The sequence below is a fragment of the Rhinatrema bivittatum genome, chromosome 13, assembly GCF_901001135.1.
Source record: "Rhinatrema bivittatum chromosome 13, aRhiBiv1.1, whole genome shotgun sequence".
Taxonomy (NCBI): domain Eukaryota; kingdom Metazoa; phylum Chordata; class Amphibia; order Gymnophiona; family Rhinatrematidae; genus Rhinatrema; species Rhinatrema bivittatum.
Window position 1 is genome coordinate 54,785,999 of NC_042627.1, and position 22,085 is coordinate 54,808,083.

The following is a 22,085-nucleotide window of genomic DNA, read 5'->3' on the forward strand; positions in this document are numbered from 1 at the left end:
AGAAGGGACCATGCGCAGTGAAACTCTATCATCGTAAATCCTAAGGAAGGGATCCCAACACGACAAAGCCTGTAACTCTGAAATCTATCGTGCAGAACAAATGGCTACCAGGAAAACGGTCTTCAAGGTCAAATCCTTAATTGGAGCCCTGCAAAAAGGTTCAAAGGGGGCTCCGCAAAGCACCGGGTTCAAATTCCAATTCGGAAATAACGGGCGTACGGGAGGACGTAACCGTTTTACTCCCTTGAGGAACCGTGAAATATCTGGGTGCACTGCCAGCGACCGACCGTGAAACCTGCCCCTTAAGGCACCTAAGGCTGCTACCTGAACCTGAAGGGAGTTGAAAGCCAAACCCTTAGCCAACTCCTGTTGAAGGAAATCCAACACCTGGGGAATCTCCGTTGACAAAGGATCCAAGGAACGCTGGTGGCACCATGCCTCAAACAACTTCCAGACCCTAACATAGGCCATAGAAGTAGACAGTTGACGCACCTGTAGAAGAATGGAAATGACCTGCTCTGAATATCCCCTCAATCGCAATTGTCACCTCTCAAAAGCCAAGCCGCCAGAGAGAAGTGATCCTCCCGATCCGAAAATATGGGCCCCTGACGGAGTAGATGGGGGAGATGAGCCAGCTGCAGAGGACCTTCCAGCGCTATTCGCACCAGGTCTGCGAACCATAGACGACGCGGCCACTCCAGAGCCCCCAGCATTATGCTACCTGGATGTCGCTCTATGTGTTGGAGAAGCCGACCGATGAGAGGCCAGGGGGGGGAAGGCATAGAGAAGAATGCCCGTGGGCCACGGACACACTAGGGCATCTAAGCCTACAGAGCCCATCTCTTGACGATGACTGAAAAAGCATTCTGTCTTCACATTGACCCGAGTTGCCATCAGATCCAACTGAGGCATGCGACACCTGGCGCAAATGAGATTCCAAGCTTCGGGAGCTAACTCCCACTCCTCCGGAAAGCTGTTGCCTGCTGAGGAAGTCCGCCTGAACATTTTCCACTCCTGCGACACAGCGATTCCTTTGAGATGGTGCTCCGCCCAAGCGAACAACAGCCTTGTTTCCAGTGCCACCTCGAGACTCTGTGTCCTGCCTTGCTGGGTGATGTAAGCTACCGTTGTCGCATTGTCTGAGAACACTCGAACCATTCTGTTCTCGACCAAGGGCAGAAATGCTCGCAGGGCCAGTCGGACAGCCCTCGTCTCGAGGCGGTTGATGGATCAGGAGCTTTCCGTTGGGGACCAAAGACCTTGAATGGATTTGTTTAGGCAAACTGCTCCCCAGCCTGACAGACTGGCATCTGTGGAGTTAACCAACCAATTTGACGGATCCAAATCTACTCCCTGTATCAGGTTGCTGCGTAAAAGTCACCCCGACAGCGACTCTGGAAGTAGAGGCAATGGCACATGGAACTGTTCCGACACCGGGCTCCACCTCGATAACAGCTCATGCTGCAACGGACACAAATGAGTGAACGTCCACGGGACCAAATCCAAGGTGGAGGCCATGGATCCCAGGACTTGTAAGTGATGCCAAACCATCGGAGTCTTCCTCTGAAGGAGGACCTTGACCTGATCTTGCAACCTCATTACATGGTCCAATGCCAGGGAAACCTTGCCTTGGAAGGTATTGAAGAGCCCTCCCAAGTAAACCAGCGACTGCGTGGGCTCCAAGTGACTTTTCTGGACATTTATGACCCAGCTGAGCAACCGCAAGGTGAGCATCACCCTCTGGACCAATCTTACGCAGTCCTCCTGTGACTTCGCTCGAATCAGCCAGATACGGGTGAACTAGGACTCCCTCCTTGCGCAGGAATGCCATCATGACCACCATGACCTTGGTGAAAAGAAGAGCATGAAACTGGAAATGTTCACCCAGCACTTTGAATCGGAGGAACCGCTGGTGATCCTGGCGAATCGGGATGTGAAGATACGTCTCGGTGAGGTCTAAGGACGCAAGAAACTCCCCTTTGTGTATAGTGGCCACCACAGTCCTCAAGGTCTCCATGTGAAAATGGGGGACTCGCAGACACCAGTTCACCTTCTGCAAATCCAGAATGGGACAAAAGGTGCCCTCTTTCTTGGGAACCATAAAGAACACTGAATGCCGTCCCTTGCCCTGTTCCGCAAGGGGGACTGGAACAATGGCCCAGAGACTGAGAAGCCGTTGTAGAGTCCCCTGTACTGCCTCGCGCTTAGCCCGTGAAGCAACGCGAGAATCCACAAAGGCTTCCTGCACCGGGTGTGAAAACTCGAGAGCGTAACTGTCCCGGACCACTTCCAAGACCCATTGGTCCGAGGTAATCTTTTCCCACTCCACGTAGAAGCATGACAATCTGCCTCTGACAGCTTCTACGATGGAATGGGTACCCCTGGCTTCATTGGGAGGGTTTTCCATGTCCAGCACCCTGGCCCGTGGACTCTCTCTGGGCGCCGAGCTCCATGAAAGGACTGCTGATGCCCCAAGACCTGCCTGGGCCCCGAAGGAGCTGAAGACCTACCAGTGCGAAATCTGCGAGAATCCTGAAAACGAGCTCGAGGGGGAAAAACCTTCCCAGAAGGTTTCCTATCCTCCGGAAGTCGGTTGCCTTTGGACTCCCCCAGTAATTTTACCAATTGGTCCAGATCCTCCCTGAAGAGAAGCTTGCCCTTAAAGGGGAGGTTACAGAATTGAAACTTGGAAGACAAATCTGCTGACCAATTCCGCAACCAGAGGAGTCTACGAGCCATGACAGCGGACACCATACTATGCGCCTAGGTCCGAACCAAGTCATACAGCGCATCTGCGACATAGGCAACACCTGCCTCCAATCGTGCAGCTTGCAAGGGCCCCCCCCGCCGTTGGCACACGGAGCTGCGGACGCCTCCTGGACCCAACAAAGACAGGCTCTCTGCATGAGCCTGGCACAATTCGCCGCCCTGAGACTCAGTGCAGAGACCTCGAAGACTCACTTAAAGTGTATCTCCAGCTTGCGGTCCTGTATGTCCTTCAGCGCAGCAGCCCCGGCCACAGGAATGTTGGTCTTCTTAGTCACGGCAGACTCTTCCGCGTCCACCTTCGGTACCTTCAGAAAATCCAAAACATCTTACGACAGGGGGTAAAGTTTCACCATGGCTCTAACCCATTTATTTATTTTATTTATTTTGCACTTTTATATACCGATTTTCCAATAACAGAGCTACTGATCAATTCGGTTTACATTCTGAACAGAACAATGACAAGTTAATGTCTTACAATCAACAGGTAAAAGTAACTTGGATACAGATATATGGGGTAATAACATAACATAACGTAAATGCTACAGAGCCTAATGTAGGCTAAAACAAAGAAGCGAGGTATCCCACTTTCAAACCAGCATCTGGCGAGTCCACTCCCGGGTCACCAGCTTGCGGACCTTCTTAGGCAATGGGAAGGAAGTAGTTGGTCCCCGAATCCCATCCAGGACCAGGTTAACTCCTTCACTGTCAGACTCGTCCTGCAAAACCTTGATCCCCAGGACCTCCAAGATCTGGGGAATGAGAGGCCGGAGCTCCTCCCACTTAAATAAGTGCACCACACTGGGATCATCACCCTCCGAGGGTGGGAGGTCGTCTGGGTCTGGGTCGGCCTGGTGCCCATCACCCATATCATGGGTGAGTCCCCGATCCTGATCTACTCCAGAGCCCGAGGGATCCCCGAGCGGAACCTGCAACCTATCCTTGCCTCGGCCCCTGTCGGGCCTCTGAAAGTTGTTGGAGGTCCGGGGGGCCCCGTGGATACCCGCTTCGGTGGATGCTCCGCCGAAACATCCGGTCGTGCTGCTCTCTTCAGGATCACCTGTTTCTTAGCCAGGAACACCTGGTGTAGCAGCAGCACAAACTCAGGACAGAACTTCCCCGAATTGGCTCCTCCCTCAGCAGGAGGATCCAGTAGCCCAGGGTCATCCCCAAAGGTGGAAATCTGCTCCACCGGGGATAGAATGGGAAGGGAATCCTCCTCCCGCGACACCCACCGTGAACCACCCTCCCCCGCTGAGGAGGACTGCGGCCCGGAGGAACGGAGCCCTTGTCTGTCTGATGTCTCCCCTGAGGAAGTTCCCTCCTGCCATGTGGATCAGGCAGAACAGAGGGAACTAGCATCTAAGGCCTGCCCTGGCGTGCCACACACGTGGCAGGGCCCCATTTTGGGTCAGGGTGCCATAATCCGGACCGAGCAGCCACGCGGTCATCAGTAAAAAAGAAAAAATCAAGCCGGGAAACCTTCACGCGGTTGCAGGAGCTAAAAATAGCAAACTCCCTGCAGGTGCGAAAACTGCTCTGTGGACAGCTGGCGGTGTGAAAAAATGCGGCCTAGCATGCACACGAAGGCCTCCCCCCACTGACCTACCCAGAGCCCCGGGCCGTCGTAGAGACCCTCGGGGTCAAGCTCCCCACTCTGACTAGCCTGCTGACGAAATGGCATGGCCCATCCCCAGAACAAACTCCTCCATTCCTTGAAAAGGATCCGTTCATTTTTTTTTTTTTCAAGAAACTTTAAACAGGATCTCCTGGGGCCTGAGGAAAGGAGTGAGGGGAGCCTCCTCAGTGGTCGAGGGAACCAGGAGCCCCTGGCTATCGAAGCCACTGGACAATTGTGGGCGAGACTCAGGCAGGGATGTCCAACCCCCCAGTCGCCCAGCTTCAACTGAGGGATGGCCCACGAAGGTGCCTAACACCTCAGGAAGCTATACAGCTAACTACAGCTAGCCTAACCTAGGAAAAAACTTCCTAATTCTTTTTTTTTTTTTTTAACTAACAAACTGCAAGTTTGCATCTCTACCATCTGCTGGAGTCAGAGAAATACTGAGGGACTGCAGGTGGCACTCTCTGTTATGTAGCAGTGCCCAAAGTTTTTGTTCTCTGACTCCATCTGCTGGTAGGAATGCACAACCCACTGGTCTGGGTATGTTCAGGAAATAAAATCACTAATACACAAAAGTTCAAGACAACTTATGGTGCAGTGACGTAACCAGGTACAACTGTCTAGACAACAACTTAAGTTGCTGGCGAGTCCAACACTGTGTTACCATCAATAGGGCTCCATTCTGCTGTGGATAGCATCCATTGTGTGCCAATGGCAGCAAAGCAGTCTGTGATGCCAGCTTTCTGCACTTCCCACAAACTGGCAGCTTCCAAAAAAATAGCTACGGACCCACTTTACTATAACATATCAAGCCAGGTGGGCATTTTTCTCTCTACTGGCAATAAGCTACCTTGAATTTTGAGCACGAGAATGTATGCAGACTAACAAACATTAGCAACATTTTTAAAATTATGTACTTGTAAGAAGACAAGTAAAGCACGTGAGTGAGAGCACACAACAAGACAAGCATTAAAGGGAGACCTGCATGGAGTGGTAGCTGCTACTGCCTTTAAAAAAAATTTAATTTTTTGGTCTTTATCTGCTGTCATCCACTGTGTTCACTTCGTTAACATGCCCAGCTGTGGTTGAGTGATGTGAGGTAAAAGGTCAAGTAACTTCAGAATCTCTTAATGCATGTTTGAGTCTAAGCACTGCATCTGTAAAATATCACCGGAATCAAAATTCCTGTGTGGTTTACTTGTAAAATTAAATAGATCAATTTTTTTATTTTCTTTCTAATACTATAGGTAGACAGACAATATTACAAAGAAATATTGAACTGACTTGTAGAAATTTCTACAAAACTAGAACATATTCAAATTTCATTCAAGATGAAGCTGTCTGGTTGAGGAATATTATGAGTTAACTCCTTGAGATTAGCCGATGTTACCGTTTGCTTCTGCAGCAGCTATCACACCAGCGCTGGCCCAAAGCAAGCCCCGCCGCGGCAGACCGGAAGCTCTTTCACACCAGCACTGGCCCAAAGCAAACCCCACCACGGCAGACTGGAAGCTCGCTCTCTCTTACTTGAACGGGGTGTTTTCAGGCTCCAGCATGGCCTTGTGACGGAGTATGGCTGGCCCTGCTCCTACAGCAAGTTCACTGGGATAGATGTGAATGTAGTTTGGAGGGGGGCCTTCAAACTGCTCCATGATCTCCTGCAGGATCTGCTCCCAGCTTTCCAGGTTTTTCACCACAGCAATGCCCAAGGGCGATGTCACTGGAAGATCTGCACATGGACAGGAAGCAGAATGATAATAATGAGAGCTGGAAAGGCTGCTCATGACAGAAAAACTCATCGACGTTGCAGAAATGCATCTTGGAACACTGTTTGGTAATCACCATTACGGGTTTTTATTTGATTGGCAATTAGTGACCTGGGCTATCAAAGAAAGTTTTGATTGTAAACACCTACATTTGCATTTCTATTTAAACCCCATTGTTCATAGATTTGTGGTGACCAAGTAATTAAAAAATATCTACCTTATAAATAGGCTCTGACCGATGGCCCGCAAATGCGCAGTAGAGAGCAGCTCTACCGCGCATGGGCGGGCGAGCACGTCAGCCAGGGTTTGCCTGTTGATAAAACTGGTGCTGGGAGGACCCGCAGCGGCGGCCGCGAGGACCAGTAGCGGCGGCCGCGAGGACCAGTAGCGGCGGCGGCACGCGCGCGCCATCCGAAGGGGTTGTGAATGAGCTGGGAGAGGAGGGGAGGGAGGACAGAGTGAGGTGAGAGGGAGAATGGGGGAGGGGAGGGGGAAGTGGAAGGGAGAGGTGGAAGGGAGAATGAGGGGGAGGGGGAGGTGGAAGGGAGAATGAGAGGGAGGGGGAATGAGGAGGAGGTGGGAGGGAGAATGAGGGGGAAGGAAATGGACCGAAAAAAACCAATTTTAATGTAGCCCGTTGTTATGGGCTTAAAGGCTAGTATTATATATGCTAGAATTATAATTTACTGTACCTGTCCACTGCAGTGTCTTTCATAACTTCAGTAAATTATTTTAAACAGACTTAAAAGTGAAAACAGTGGAATTCCCTTTATGAAAAAAAAAAATCACATACATCTCTCAATCTCAGGGATGATTTGCCTATACCCTGGGATATATCAGCCGCCTCGTAGCAGATTCTTTGGAGAAGAACATTCTTTAAATGGTACAGCCTTAGGCATTTTACTGACAAGAAGAGCAGGAAACGCTTCCTAAGTGCCGTTTATTCTGAAAGACGAATCAAGTCCTGAGCAATTTGGCATATCATATGACTGCACAATGTAGTATGGTATGAGAGTGAGCGAGCACAGAATAGACTTTTTAAAACTATTTTGTAGCACCTCTGAATTTAATGTAGCTCTTAAAACACTAGTTTTGATGTCTTATTGGTCATTAACCTACCATTAAAAATTTCCTATGGGGTTAATTACCAGCTTTTATTTGGCTTAAGCTTAAATCAAGTACTCTACAAATGACTTGTGACACTGATTGATTTGAAGACAGCTGATTTGCTCTGCAACAACACAATCACCTAATGAGGATCATACACTGATGCAACTGGACTATTTTATGGTCATTAAAGCCAGAAGTGCTTGAATCAGCATGAAAACACTTAACATTATGCCACATCATCTATGTACTGTTAATGTTATTGAAGTATGAGCTCCACAGGCTATAAAATGTGGCTGACACACACCATGGCAGAAAATGACAAGAATATAAGAACATAAAACTTTCCATACTGGGTCAGACCATCAAGCCCAGTATCCTGTCTCCAACAGCGGCCAATCCAGGTGACAAGATCCCAAACAGTAAATAGATCCCATATTGCTAACACTCTGCAATAAGCAGTGGCTTTCCCCAACTCCACCTGGTCAATAAACATTTATGGACTTCTCCTCCAGGAACCTGTCCAAACCTTTTATAAACCCAGCTACACTAACTGCATCAAACACATCCTCTAGCAATGATTCCAGAGCTTAGTGGTGCACTGAGTAAAAAAGAATTTTCTCCTTATTTGTTCTGAATGTGCTACTTGCTAACTTCATAGAGTGTCCCCTAATCTTTGTATTATTTTTTAAAAGAGTAAATAACCAAGCCCCATTTACTCATTCTAATCCACTCATTCTGGGGTTACCAGCAGTCAAAGTAAAACTCGTACAATCCCCAAGCTCTCAGGGCACACAGGGTTTCGCACAGCACCAGTAGCAGCAATGATATCACCACCATGACACTTCTCCCAAGAATCCCCTTTAGAATAGCAACAACTCTGCTCTCTTCTTCCACTTAAGTATAGGGGCTAGCCCTTTTCAGAACAAAAATAACTCATTACTCACAAATCCTTTTACGTCTTCTTTCCTGGTAACAGGAAGGCGCTCCCCACACTTAAAATCCAGGAACCCTCCCAGCTTGGGCAATAGCACTGCCCAGGTGAATATTCTGCACCTCCTAAGAACCAAGCTCCTTCTGGACATTGGCCACTGGCTGCAAGGAAGGAGAGAGAAACTCCCCCCAACCCTAACTTCACTACAGACTCCCACCAAAATTTTACCAAGACCCCTCTGTATGAGTTTCCATTGTACCCATACACACCTCCCCTAGAATTTATCCTTCGCACCACCACTTAAAGAGATATATCATCCCCCCCTTTAACAAATCTCCTGCCACAATGATACAGAATTCAATCCCAAAACTAGAGGCCTAGTGCATTCTCCAAGGGCCCATCTAGTGACCAGGCTCTGTTTTAGGGGCCTTGTCAAAGTCATTAAATACAGCAATCAAAATAAAACACTAAAAATATACATCCCAAATAAAAAAAAATCACAATATCCCAACAGATATGAGACGAATTTTAAGACCCGCGTGCGTGGACACGTGGGTACGCATATGCCGGCTCACGCCAATGGACACGGTCATTTTATAACATACGCGCACATATGCACTATGTTATAAAATTGGCTGTCGTGCATACACGTGTGCTCAATTTTATATAGAAGTGCGTACATGTGCGCACAAATGCCATGTCTACCGCGTGAATGGAGGGAATTTTATAAGGGGCTACTTACATTTTTCCGAGTTCGCCCAGTGTAGGGATAGGACTTCCAAACTCTCCTAATTTTAAGGGATCTCTCCACCCCTGTTAGACCCAACCCTTAAAACCCCGCCTATTAGCCCTGATTTTTCTATTTTTTTAACTTAAATATCAGTGATATTAGAAGTAAAGTTACACGATGGGGCATATCTACACACACGTATTCTCAGCCTTTTCCTGACATGTCCAGCCCTGCCCCTTTTTTGAACGTTTTTATTTGTGCGCATACCGGGAGATGCGTCTGTACATGGGTGCATCTTAAAATCCGAGTGGTGCACGCCGGCCCGAGACACATGCGTCTCTCTCGGCTTTGGGGACGCTTAGGGCCTTTAAAAACCGCTAGTAAACTTTGCCCCTAAATCCTCACTCCCCCCCAATTACATCAGTAAATAATAAAAAAAAAAAAAAGAACATAAGAAAATGCCATACTGGGTCAGACCAAGGGTCCATCAAGCACAGCATCCTGTTCCCAACAGTGGCCAATCCAGGCCATAAGAACCTGGCAAGTACCCAAAAACTAAAGTCTATTAAAAGGAATGAGGACAGCTCACTGGAGGAGGCTGCGAAAGCACGTGTGGAGATTTCATGGGTTCGCCTCCATGCGTGCTTTCTGGCATGTAATGCGCCCCCAGCTGCGCTTCCCCCTTGGAAAATGAGCTCGCAGGCATACGGGCATAGGCCCCGGGGGGGGGGGGGGGAGTAAGAGAACTGGCCCCCCCCGTCACGCAGCGCAGCGGAGCTCTGGAGAAAGGAAGTCGAACGGTGGAGAAAGGTCCTGAAAACTCACCGGATAATTCTAGTCCAGCAATGGGAAAGAAGTTCTTGACATTGTGAAGGGCCAGCTTTATCATCACCAAGCGAATCAGCGCCCAGCTGCAGAAAACAAACATTCGGACAGGCGTTCAGATCGGTCGTCGCAAAAATTCTGCCACCTGCACTTCTGAGCACCTTTAGCCCACCACCCCCTCCCATGTTTCTACAAAAATAAACACTTATTGATGAAATGCTAAGGTTCAAAATGTTTTCTGAAAACCGTGGCACTGCAGAAGGTGACAATTCATCTCAATAGACATTCTTCTGGGGAATCTCTGATCTTGACTTGTGAAACATGCATGGTTTGTAAAGAGAACCCTTTTCTGATTAATTTGACTCTACAACTTCTGCTGACCCCTTCTCCCCCCCCCCCAATCAGTCTCAAACCATTTTAAAGCTGATACACTCTGAACAAAATCACATCAATTATTTGCAGATTCAAAGGAGGATATGAGGTATTACCCAAAGGAAGTTCACGCATCCCTAAATATATCTTATGACGAGAACACAGAAACATGAATAAAATACCTTGAATATTCAAGCTTGCTTGCTACATAACATCTGCAATAGATTACAGGATGGTCACCAAGCTAGCACCCAAAATGGCTCTGTGTGGCTGTGAGCAAATCAATTCTGCTTTCTTCAGCCTCAACGTATTCAGTAATACTTGGGTACTTTGAATGTTATCCCCACTCCCCTTTGGAAGGTCACAGGCCGTGCGAGTGCTAGATATGTGCTGCTTAGCCATCCACCACAGGGGTGGCTCTAGCTAAAGAAAATCGCCAAGCACACTGCCACCCTGTTTGGACATAAAGAAAGCTCTACAGAAACAAATCATTATTGTGTGTCTTAAAACAGTCCTCTTAACTTAACCTGTAAGAATTTGAGTTTTTGTGCTCCTGAATTTGCGTGTCTGATAGAAAAGCATCATCCTCTTCTTCATCGCTAGGGATGCTTTCGTCAGAATCGTAGATAAGTCCGCTGTCGGACACAGGAAGAAACGGCTGCAACAGAAAGAAAGCATGGCTAAAAGAGACATTACGATCGGCAAAAGAGAGAGAGGTAACTCCAAACAAATGTTCTTCTGCAAACAAACAATCTTCAGTGCCTCTTGCCTCACAATGGGCTGCAAGTGTTTTCAATGTTAAGTGCAGGTTTTTGTTACTTTTCACTAATGTGGCAGATGTAAGAGATATTATTCATCATAGCTTTCCAAAGTTTAAATGTCAAGTTTGATTCATACACATTTAGACGATGGCTTTCAAACAACTCTGCGCGGCCCCATATTTATTTATTTAATCCTTTTCTATACCGACATTCATAATGGATATCATGTCATATTGGTTTACATCGAACATGAGAAGTGAGAACTTTAACATTAATTGTAGCTAGGATGCTACTGGAGGTGGTGAGAGAAGGGCTAAGTTACATAGAACAAGGGTAACTGGAACTTGCATGATGGAAAGAGAAAAGAGAGGAGCAGTTGTATCATAATATATATAGGATAACGCTTTATAGTATATATAAGATAATATATATAAGATATATAATAATGTATACAGTAACAATGGAGAGGAATAGTTAAAGTATGATAAATAGCATAGTATAGTATAGTATAATATAACAAATGTAAGATTGCGAAATTAATACAAAGTTATATACTGTATTGTATTCGTTCAGTTACCATGTTATATTGTAAAGCGCAATGCTGAATTACTGTTTGAATGTAAACCGTGGTGATGTTATTTACGTACTTAGGTATAGAAAAATCTATAAATAAATAAATATAGCACATCTACAATAGATTGAACGAGGGTTACTGGAACTTGGATGATTGAAAGAGAAAAGGAGAGAGCAGCAGTTGTATAACAATATGTTTAGGACAACGCTTAATAGTATATACAAAATACATAAGATACACAACAATATGCATACAGTAATGATGGCAAGAGGAACAGTTACACAAAACATGATAAACAGTACAATATAACAAATAAAGATTGAGAAATTATACAGCACATCAACTATAGGGTATCGGGAGACAGCCAACATACAAATTGCATAACAATATCGTATATACATGAGGTTTAGGCAAATTTGTATAACCAAAATATTATATATTTATTTATTTATTTATTTAAAAGTTTTTTATATACCGCACACTTGGGCAATTACATGTCCGTCTAGGCGGTTTACAAACCTACATACATAATAAAAACAAACTTGTTAGTCTTAACAGGTGTATATAAATATATAGCATAAATATCTTCTGCACAGTTGGTGACTTGAAGGTGGGTGGGGATGTTGTATTAACATAGAAAGATGGGAAGGGGATGCTGTACTAACAGAGATATGGAGGTGTAGTCTAGAGTAGCGGGGTGGGGGGGGGGGGAGGTATGCAAGAGGGTTAGGGGCGGGAGGGAGAAGGGTTAAGGAAAGGCTTGTTTGAACAATCAGGTCTTTAGTTTTTTGTTTTGTTTTTTTTGAAGGTCAAAGGGCACTGTTTCAGGCGTAGGTCTGGGGGCATGATGTTCCACAAAGATGGCCCCATTTTGGAGAAGGCATGTTCCCTAGTAGATGTGTGAAGAGGGAGCCTCGGGGGGGGGGGGGGGGGGGGGGGGAGCGTGGAGGGTTCCTTTATAAGCAGCTGTAATCAGTCTTTTTGAGGTGTGGAGGCATAAAGGGGTTTTTTTAAACTCAAGTGTGTGCTGATTGTGGATGGTCTTAGGGATAATAGTGAGGGTCTTATAAAGTATTCTAAAGCTGATTGGGAGCTAATGGAGATTCTTGAGAATGGGCGTGATGTGGTCTTTTTGGCTGGAGTTGGTAAGGATTCTGGCAGCCGCATTTTGGAGCATCTGTAAGGGTTTAGTGGTAGTCGCAGGGAGGCCTAGAAGAAGGGAGTTGCAGTAATCAGTTTTTGAGAAAAGGGTAGCTTGGAGGACCGTGTGGAAATCATAGAAGTGGAGGAGGGGTCTATGTTTTTTGAGAATTTGGAGTTTGTAGAAGCAGTCTTTTGTTGTGTTGTTAACAATTTGTTTTTAAGTTCAGTCGGTTGTCTAGTACAACGCTGAGGTCTCTCGCTTGTGTGGCTGTCTAATCCCTTGAGGAGGGTGTCCGTGAGAGAAATTAGGAGGGATTCTGTGTTAAGGAATTTACGGAAACCAAAATTGAGTGGGGTAGAGGATTTTGTTTGTCAAGATAATCGGGGAGTTAGGAGTTAACTAGTCTCTCCACGAGTTTGGCAATAAATGGCAGGTTAGAAATGGGACGGATGTTAGAGGGATCCCCTGTATCAAGGTTTGATTTCTTCAGTAAGGGTTTAAGGGTGGCTAGTTTCAGTGCGTCAGGGACTATTCCTTGAGACAGGGAGCAGTTTATAATTTCGGAAAGGGGTTTGGAGATGATCTTTGGTATGGTGAGAAGTAATTTTGTCGGGATGGGGTCAGAGGGGTGGGAGGAGGGTTTCATGTTCTTTAGGATGGATTCAATTTCGAGGGATGAAGTGAGTTCGAAAGAATCGAGGTTGGCTGTCGGGTCGATGGTGGTGGTGTACAGGGGTAGGGAAGGTGGTATTAGTTGTAATGAGAAGGGCTAAGAGCTTGGAGATTTTATTCTGGAAGAAGGTTGCGAGTTCGTCAGACTTTGTTTGGGCTTCGTTGTCAGGGATGGAGGGGGGAGGGTTTTGTAAGTTCTGACATATATGAGAACAGGGCCTTCGTGTCAGTGAAAGTTGTGGATTTTGCGGGCGAGGAAGTCTCTTTTTGCTCGGAGGATGGTGGTCCTGTAGCGTGCAAGGATGATTTGTAAGCAGTTAAAGAGTTAGGGGAGGGGTCTTTGCGCCACTTATGTTCTTTGTGTCTGAGCTCTTGTTTTAGTTTTTTTAGTTGAGACAAAAACCAGGGTTTTCTGTTATTAAGGGCTGGATTTAGTTCTTTAGCTTTTAAGGGGTGGGCATTTTTCTAAAAGCACATTTCCACCAGAAAAGCACTGTTTTACCTGCAGAAATGACTTTGAAAATTACCCTACCTTGGAGCAATTATCAGACTCCCCCAGGCATCTTGCAAGTCCACAGCCTTTCATCTCATTTTCAAAAGAGAAACTCCCCATGGAGTTTCCCTCTAAAATTCTGCTGGTGTGCACGACATAGATACGACCGCAGCAGGCGTAAAGTACTCATCAGACAGTACACATGGTGATATCAAACAAATCACCTTCCTCTCCCAACCAAACTCCGCTCCCATTTTCCACCGTGGGTAAAAGTGTGTGTGTTGTGAAACAGCGCAAGTATATTTTATCCATATGTAAAATGCTTTGAAAATTGCCCTCTAAATTTCTTTAGGCATCAATGAAAACAATTTCAGAGTCAGTTCAACGCTGCAGCCAATGGACTCTCAAATGCTTGAGTGATCGGTTGAGTTGCACCCTTGTTTTTAAGTATGCGTGCAAATGGCTGACAAGTCTGCGCAACCTGGTCAACTGCTTCAGTGCTTGTTTTGAAAATAGAGTCTAGTGCATTTACACTGCATTGAATATGCAGAAGAAGAAAAAAAACTGAATGATACATGTGTGTGTATACACACAGACCACATGGATAATTATAAGCAGCTAAAAAGCACAGAGTATTTACTTATATAATCGTATATGGTGCTAAAATTCCAATATAGACATTCGTTATTCAATAAAACTGACAAAATAAACGTATACGTAAAACAGTGGCAAATACATTTTTGTTGACACTGTTTCTACATCTTAAATGGTGATGAATCATCCCCTGCAACAAGTGTAGGTGGAGTAGAGAGGTCACAGAAAGCAGTAAAACAGAAAGGCGGATGTGTGAAAAAAAGGTTCCCCTGTTCAAACTTAAATCATTCAATACAGAATAACAGTTTTCAAGTTAGATGATTTTAATTTGAATACATAATTTTAATATAATGCAATCAATGTATTCAAATTAAAATCATCTAACTTGAAAACTGATGCTTCTTTATTGAATGATTTAAGTTTGAAGGGGAGAACCTTATTTCACACATCTGCCTTTCTGATGAATCAGCCCCTAACATTGCAAATATGGTAAAAGCATCAAAAAGCCCAATCTTATTTTGGAGTAAATGTTTTTCTATTCTATTTCCCAGTAAGAAAAAAAATTTAAGCAGATTTGGATATTTCTTGCATATTTCTTGGATATTCTTGCATATATATACGCATATATTTTCATTTTTGTCGTGCACAATATGTGCATTAAAAAAAGGGGGGTACCAGGGTGGGGGCCAACAGTTATGTGCACAGATTGCTATTCTAAGAGACACCGATGCATGCACATTAGGCAACTCACGTAATTTTACACCTGCTAATTATCTGGCATAAGTGATATTAAATGTGTTTATTGTGTAGTAACGCCTGACTGGGAGGTCTGGGTGAACTGGGGGGGGGGGGACGGGACTTCAGGCTGAAGAACCAGGAGAAGGCCTGGGTGAACTGGTGGACTAATTGGTAATTTCACTTATATGCATGCAAGTAAAACATACAGACTTATGAGCGTATATCTGATTTACGCAAGTAAATCCTGCTTTATTTTCATGCGTAAAATATATGCGCACATATTTTTTAAACTGGTAGGAAAAGTACATGCATTCAATACTTAGAAAAACTTTTAATGCACTGCATATTCGTGCGAAAGCATACATAAGTGCGCACGTAGCAGGGTAAAGCTTCGCGTATTTTATATGTGCATATGCGATACGCGTGGGTTATAAAATCTGATGGTAAAACTACATGCAGCCTGAACATGCTGCCGTGCATGGTTATCCTCTAAGGCTATTGTGTCAGTTTTATAAAGCTGTCCTCCTCCTCCACATGATGAACAGTTCTGGATGCTCTGGTTTCTGCATTACTCAAGCATGACAAGAGAGAAATCTTCTCTGGCCATTTAATACAGATTCATTTAACATATTTCTTGGCCGCCTATCGCCATTTCTAGGCGGTTCACAAAAAAAAAAAAACCCCAACACACAATCAGCATGTCAGCTGTGCTGGAAAGAGCAGGTAGGAGGGTAGGCAGATTCATCACGCACCAGCCGAGAAAAGACAATGGAGCCAGAAGAATCTGGTTTTCTCTCTCTCTCTGAAATGGTAGCTATCAGTAGGGACCCACAGTAATTTGCCAGGGTGGTTGGCCGAATCTTACTCTTCTAGTGGATAGGAAGAACTGCTTTTAGGAACAGAGAGCTTTCATTTCAGGCTTTGGCGATGCTTCCATTCCACGCTAAACAAACGCACAAAAGATTTCTGCGTTTTTGATAAGCTGTGCTTTGGGCTTGCAGTAAAGGAGTTACCTGCCTTATTAACAATACTGAATAATGATGTTATGCAGAGCTCCTAAAGCTGACCTAACCGGGAAGAGACCGTCTTCTCGCAAAATTCTAGCAGCTCTACATGATGATGATGCACGCCCGACTTCTCACCTTTGCCACAAAGTAGTCCCACATGCTGAGTTCTGGAGGAATGAATTTCTCTTTGTAAGACGGCCTTTCTGCAGGTACCGGTGGAGGGGCAACACTGTCTTTTACTGGCCTTCCGGGAACCAGCATCCTCATGTTAAATCGACGACGGTGTTTATCCATTTCTTCCGAGGGGACCGGAGGGGCTAAGTAAAAAGATGATACTTAATGTCGTTTCATTTTGCCTGCCAATCCGCCCTCGTCAGGCAATGCTACAAGTTCTGGCACATGAACCCCCAAGAGATCTCATTACCAACTGGACATTAACAACAACTGAATGAATTGAACAGTGTGTCTGATGAAGGGAATGCAAGGGACTGAAAAGAATATTTGAAATAAGAATCGTTAAGGGGTAATTTCCTAACTGCCTTCACTGGTGTAAAATCTGTGTACATTTTACCTGCAGACTTTACACTGATTTTCAAAGGGAAAAACTACACGCACATTTTTATAACCCGTTAATTAACGCGTGCAGGTAGATTCTCTCTCTTTTTTTTTATAAAATGGCGTACATACTTTTGAAAATTCAAACACGTGCATGGAATGCCAACCCCCACCCACAAGAAAGCCTCTTCAAGCTGCGGCTTAAAGTAAGCGCTCTTTTACCCTCAAAAATGGCTTTAAAAATTACTCTCCCCATCTCATTTTCAAAAATGTTTTTTTTTTTTTTTTTGCGTGTGCACCTTAACAACCGAGAGGGTCATTTTATAAAAGCACGCATGGCAGTCAAGTCTGCAGACACATTGTACACAAAAGTCTTTACCAAGCATTTTCAAAGCAAATGTATCAGCACAAGTCCTCTTTGAAAATAGGCAATTGGCCATGTATGTGCACAAATGATCTTGCACACGAAGTTGCACCTGCTCCAAGTAGTGTGATAAACTGTGCCGGGTAACTTATACGCATACCTTTTTAAAAAAAGCATGTATGTTTAAGTCACAACTCGGCTCCTTGGAATGCCTCGCCTCACGTCGTACAAAACTACGCATGAACACAGATTGCACACACTGGGGCGGATTTTCAGAGCCCTGCTCGCGTAAATCCGCCCAAAACCGGGCGGATTTACGCGAGCAGGGCCCTGCGCGCCGGGAAGCCTATTTTACATAGGCCTACTGGCGCGCGCAGAGCCCTGGGACTCGCATAAGTCCCGGGGTTTTTGGAGGGGGCGTGTCGGGGGCGGGCCCGAACCGCGCGGCGTTTTCGGGGCGTGTCGGAAGCGTTCCGGGGGCGGGCCCAGGGGCGTGGCTACGGCCCGGGGCAGCCCGGGGGTGTGGCCGCGCCCTCCGGACCCGCCCCCAGGTCGCGTCCCGGCGCGCAGGAGGCCCGCTGACGCGCGGGGATTTACGCCTCCCTCTGGGAGGCGTAAATCCCCCGACAAAGGTAAGGGGGGGGGTTTAGACAGGGCCGGGCGGGTGGGTTAGGTAGGGGAAGGTGAGGGGAGGGCAAAGGAAAGTTCCCTCCGAGGCCGCTCCGATTTCGGAGCAGCCTTGGAGGGAACGGGGGCAGGCTGCGCGGCTCGGCGCGCGCCGGCTATACGAAATCGATAGCCTTGCGCGCGCCGATCCAGGATTTTAGCGGATACGCGCGGCTCCGCGCGTATCTACTAAAATCCAGCGTACTTTTGTTTGCGCCTGGAGCGCAAACAAAAGTAGGCTATTCGCGCTTGTTTTAAAATCCGCCCCACTGAGCTCAGATCTATTTTAGAACAGGCATTTACGTGGCTAAAATGGACAGAGGCCCCCCCACACTCTGCCCCTTTTTAGAAAGGTTTTACTTGTGCGCACAGCAGGAGATAGGCACATCCTTGGGTGGCTTTTAAAATCCACTCGGTGCACGCCGGCTCAACTTGTATGTGTATCCCCCGTTTTGGGCACGTGCAGGGCTTTTAAAATTCACATTTATGGTGGGGGGGAAGGAGGGTTCAATTTTCAAGGGGGCTTTCTCCATGGGTAGACACCCACTTACCTGTGAACAATCCCTTTGGAAACTGCCTACATTGATTCAAAGTCTGCAGGTACTTTGCCCCTATCTTCAAAGTCAATTTACCTACAAAGTTTCACTTTGAAAACGATCTCAGGACAGCTCCTGCACAGATTTATCCCCGCTGTTTTGTGCAGGTGGTTTTCATGAGAAAACAATACCTTCCCAACTCCACCCTCAGCGTGGGTAAGCTTACACATTTTAGTTTATCCGCAAACACAGAAGGCAATTTCACAAAGCCCATGGCTTTCAAAATTATCCTCCTTATGTAGATGGGTGGAACACCACTTAATGGGCAATGCACTACATTTTCTGCATGCAAGCTAGCCCAAAAAAGTGTAGTGTGCATGTGCTGAATTACATCATCTCCCATGCTCACTAGCCCAAAATAGAAGCACCAGTTAAAATGGGGATATTTCATTAACCTTTCCTTCAGACACCACCACCAAGGGGCCTCTGTAAGCACAACAACCAGCCCGTCTTCAAATAGAAAGTACAAGGTGTTTTAGTGGCTTTGAAAACCACCCTCCAATTCCATGCCCCAAGTGAATTGATCACCTTCCCTGACATAAGCATGTGGTAGCCAATAGGCTTGATCATCCCTCTACCTCAACACAATGTACAATGCAGCCGAGTGGCTTGATCCCCATCCCCACCACCAAGAAGTATGAGGTGGCCTAGTGACCTCCCAATATTAAAGGGGCTTCCACACCCCAATTCCCCTAGCCCCTTTCATTCCACCCCTACTCCTTCCAAGAAGGCAAAAAGGTAGATGGGGACAGGAGGACGCACAATACCCTTAAGCTCCGTGGCTCAGATGTACTGCACCCAAAAAGGCTCAGTGATGCTTTACTGTCAGAATACAGCATGAATTGGACTTATCTCTAAGAAAGAGCTAGCCGAGCAGTAATACTGAATTACTGTATATTGATCAATTCAGGACATCAGACTGTGAACTAAAGCTTGAGCTGCCTAAACTGACAAATACTTTCCATTGTATACATATCCAACAGATGCAACCAGCAGGACTTGGCCAAGATCTTCATACTCAGAAATGTAGTTAGAATGCCAGATAAAGACTGAACAGGTAAATTAATCAGTCCATTTCTTCTTCCTACTTCCTTCTGGCTTTTCTCCCTCTTCCCCTCAGCCGAGGAGTCTCTATGCTTGCCCCATGCTTTCTCGCATTCCTCTCTGCCTGCATTGGGCGGCTGATCCATGATGCCACTGCTCATTCTTTAAAGAAATGCTTTCTTACACTACTCCTGAATCCACCACTCTATGCACTTGTGAACATGATGAAGCATAAAGCGTAACAGCAAGGACCATGGTTTTGGAACATGCAATTATAACCCATCAAAAAACAGCACCAATGAGATAAGAGGTCTGGCCAACAGGACAAAACAGCATTGAGACAGTGAAGGTTAATGAATGAGGAGGAGTTGTTGCTATTAATCATACTTCTAGACAGCCTTTCCAGTTTTATCTCCAGGCAGTTCATAGCTGTCCTGAAATACCTGAGTTACCTGTGTCTATGTTTAAGGCAGGTTTTCAGCCAAAAAGAGACAATTAAGAGTCTTTAGTAGAGTAGTGTTATGAATAAAGAAAGGAAAACTTAAAAGAGATGTCGCAAACAGGAAACAAAAAAAAATATATTGAAAACTGGATATCTAAATTTGCATATGGTTGGTAAAGCAGGAAAGAGGGCTACACTTATAAACAAATCTTAGTCCAGTGAGAGCAAAATGCTCCAAGTACAAAATGATAAAAATAGCAGAGTGCAAGTACAAAGGATACTTCTACAGGATTACTTGCCACAGGCAGGTCTTTGTTGTTTTGGCCAATATTCAGTTCTACCCAGAGAATTGCCAGGTACCATTACAACAATTTATATAAACTATCCCAAGCGAAGCTATGTAAAGAGAGCTCTTTGATGAGATGATCAGTTGTACCATTTTCACCCAGAACCCATCTGTAAGCTTACAGGAATGACTGCGAAGCATGAAGGAAAGTCCTATGTGCAAGTGCCCCCTCATGGGACACCGCAGTACGAAAAGCCCTGTCTGCCTTGCAAAGCTCAAATAACCACATTTCTGGAACCAGTTGCAAAACCAACAGATCATGCCATGCCACATCGCGACTGAAAATGCAATGATTAATCTTTATAATAATATTAGTTTTAAGAGCTGTGAAAGCTTTGCAAAAAAAAAAAAAAATTATATACATATATATATCCCTTAAACAAAGTTACTGTCATCTTAAAATCAAATCCCATGCAAGGTGCTGAAACGTTTTATTATGTTTAAGCTGTTGGAGACCATCACAGCAATCAGCACACAAGTTGCTCACCACACTCCGGGGGTAACTTCTCCGTATCGCCACCCTCAGTACATTCATTGCGATCTGACAAAGTTATCTGGGGCGATGAAGGTTGCTGAGTAGTTAATAGTGGAACACTTTCAGTTTTTTCCTCATCTAAGCACTTTATTTTATCTGAGTCAGACAAATTAATACAGTAGTTATAACATTTGTTAAAGCGCTCCAGGAAATAGCATAAAATGCTTTATGATAAATTATATATATTATATATGAAGAAAATGGTTTTGCAATTTTTGCACACGGCTGGCCCTGTTTTAGACATCGCCTATGTAATGGCCTAAATTCGAAGAATCAAGAGAGATGCACTGTTCTTCACATTGAGGTAATGTGATAGTAACTTTGTAATCTAAGCTGAACACTGCAAATTTCCTCCTGAGGATAAGCGTAAGATTCAAAACTGGTGAGATACCACCTAGCTGATGGGTACTGAACCAGGGATTTGTGCCAACGTCCACCAGAAGGTCCAGAAGGACTTTCTTAGGGGTGGAAGGGAAGGGAGGGACTATAACGACCTGACAAATCTTCTCCACACCACCATTTTTCACTTTTGTGACTCAGGACCCTTATGGAGACAGCATATTTTGGTTGTCTAACACTCATAGCAAAAATCCTTAAAAAATATTTTAACATAACTTAGCAAGGAGTCTGTTATGCTGAAATGCACAGTCATGGGTGGATAATGCTATCGTGCACTACAATATACCCAAGGGAACAAAAAGTGTGAATAGATTACCTGGAATAGGCTCCGATTGTCGTTTAGGTTTTACAACAAGCTTAACACCACCTCCAAAGACGGCAGCCCACATTCGGCCATTCAGAGGATGGGCAGCTAGCCGAAACAATTCGTTGCTTGAGTGCGTGGCGATGGCATGTATCATCAAGCTCAGGTAGACGGCCACAACTGCTTCACACAGCAATATGTTTAATTTTGGTTGGTCCTCATCTTGGGCTGATGTTAAGAGATTGATAAGGGAGCTAACACCTGTCGGAAGAAAACAGGTTGGAGCCTTTAGGAAAATCTAGTACAGGCTTTAATACAACATAAGGATACAGTCATTTCCTTCATTTATTTATCTAATTGCCATATATGCACATTACCATTGAAGAATACATATAGAAATCCTCTACAAATCAAACATGGACATGATTTATCTTCAAATTACTATTTTTTTTTAAAACCTAAATGCATTGCAACATATAACTATCTTAGGTGTAACACTGATTTCCTGTACCAGCCAATAGTGCTCTGTAAAATTTGAACCAGTTAAGATCTCTATCCCAAATATATTTATTTTTACCACTATACCAAAGGTACAAAACCTATAGTGGAGTTACTACAGGAAAAAGGAGAATTTTTAGGTTGCTTTGTCAACAAGTGCAATAAAAACGTAGTATGTAACATCCTGATAACTGGAACTGATAACATGTGTGTCATTAAAGCACAAAAG

General features: G+C 45.1%; 1 protein-coding gene across 2 annotated transcripts in view; it reads right to left on the reverse strand.

The window, feature by feature from the left end:
* DMXL2 (Dmx like 2) overlaps positions 1-22,085 on the reverse strand; it is a 199,409-nt gene that overhangs the window by 27,796 nt on the left and 149,528 nt on the right. Inside the window, exons 28-33 of one of the 2 annotated variants that reach the window (XM_029575476.1) lie at positions 21,371-21,619; positions 20,608-20,751; positions 16,243-16,424; positions 10,652-10,782; positions 9,753-9,838; positions 5,918-6,119 (exon numbers count right to left, since the gene is read on the reverse strand). In XM_029575476.1, the coding sequence (XP_029431336.1) occupies positions 5,918-6,119; positions 9,753-9,838; positions 10,652-10,782; positions 16,243-16,424; positions 20,608-20,751; positions 21,371-21,619 (994 nt within the window). The remainder of the gene's footprint in view (positions 1-5,917; positions 6,120-9,752; positions 9,839-10,651; positions 10,783-16,242; positions 16,425-20,607; positions 20,752-21,370; positions 21,620-22,085) is intronic. The other variant, XM_029575477.1, reaches the window with a different exon arrangement.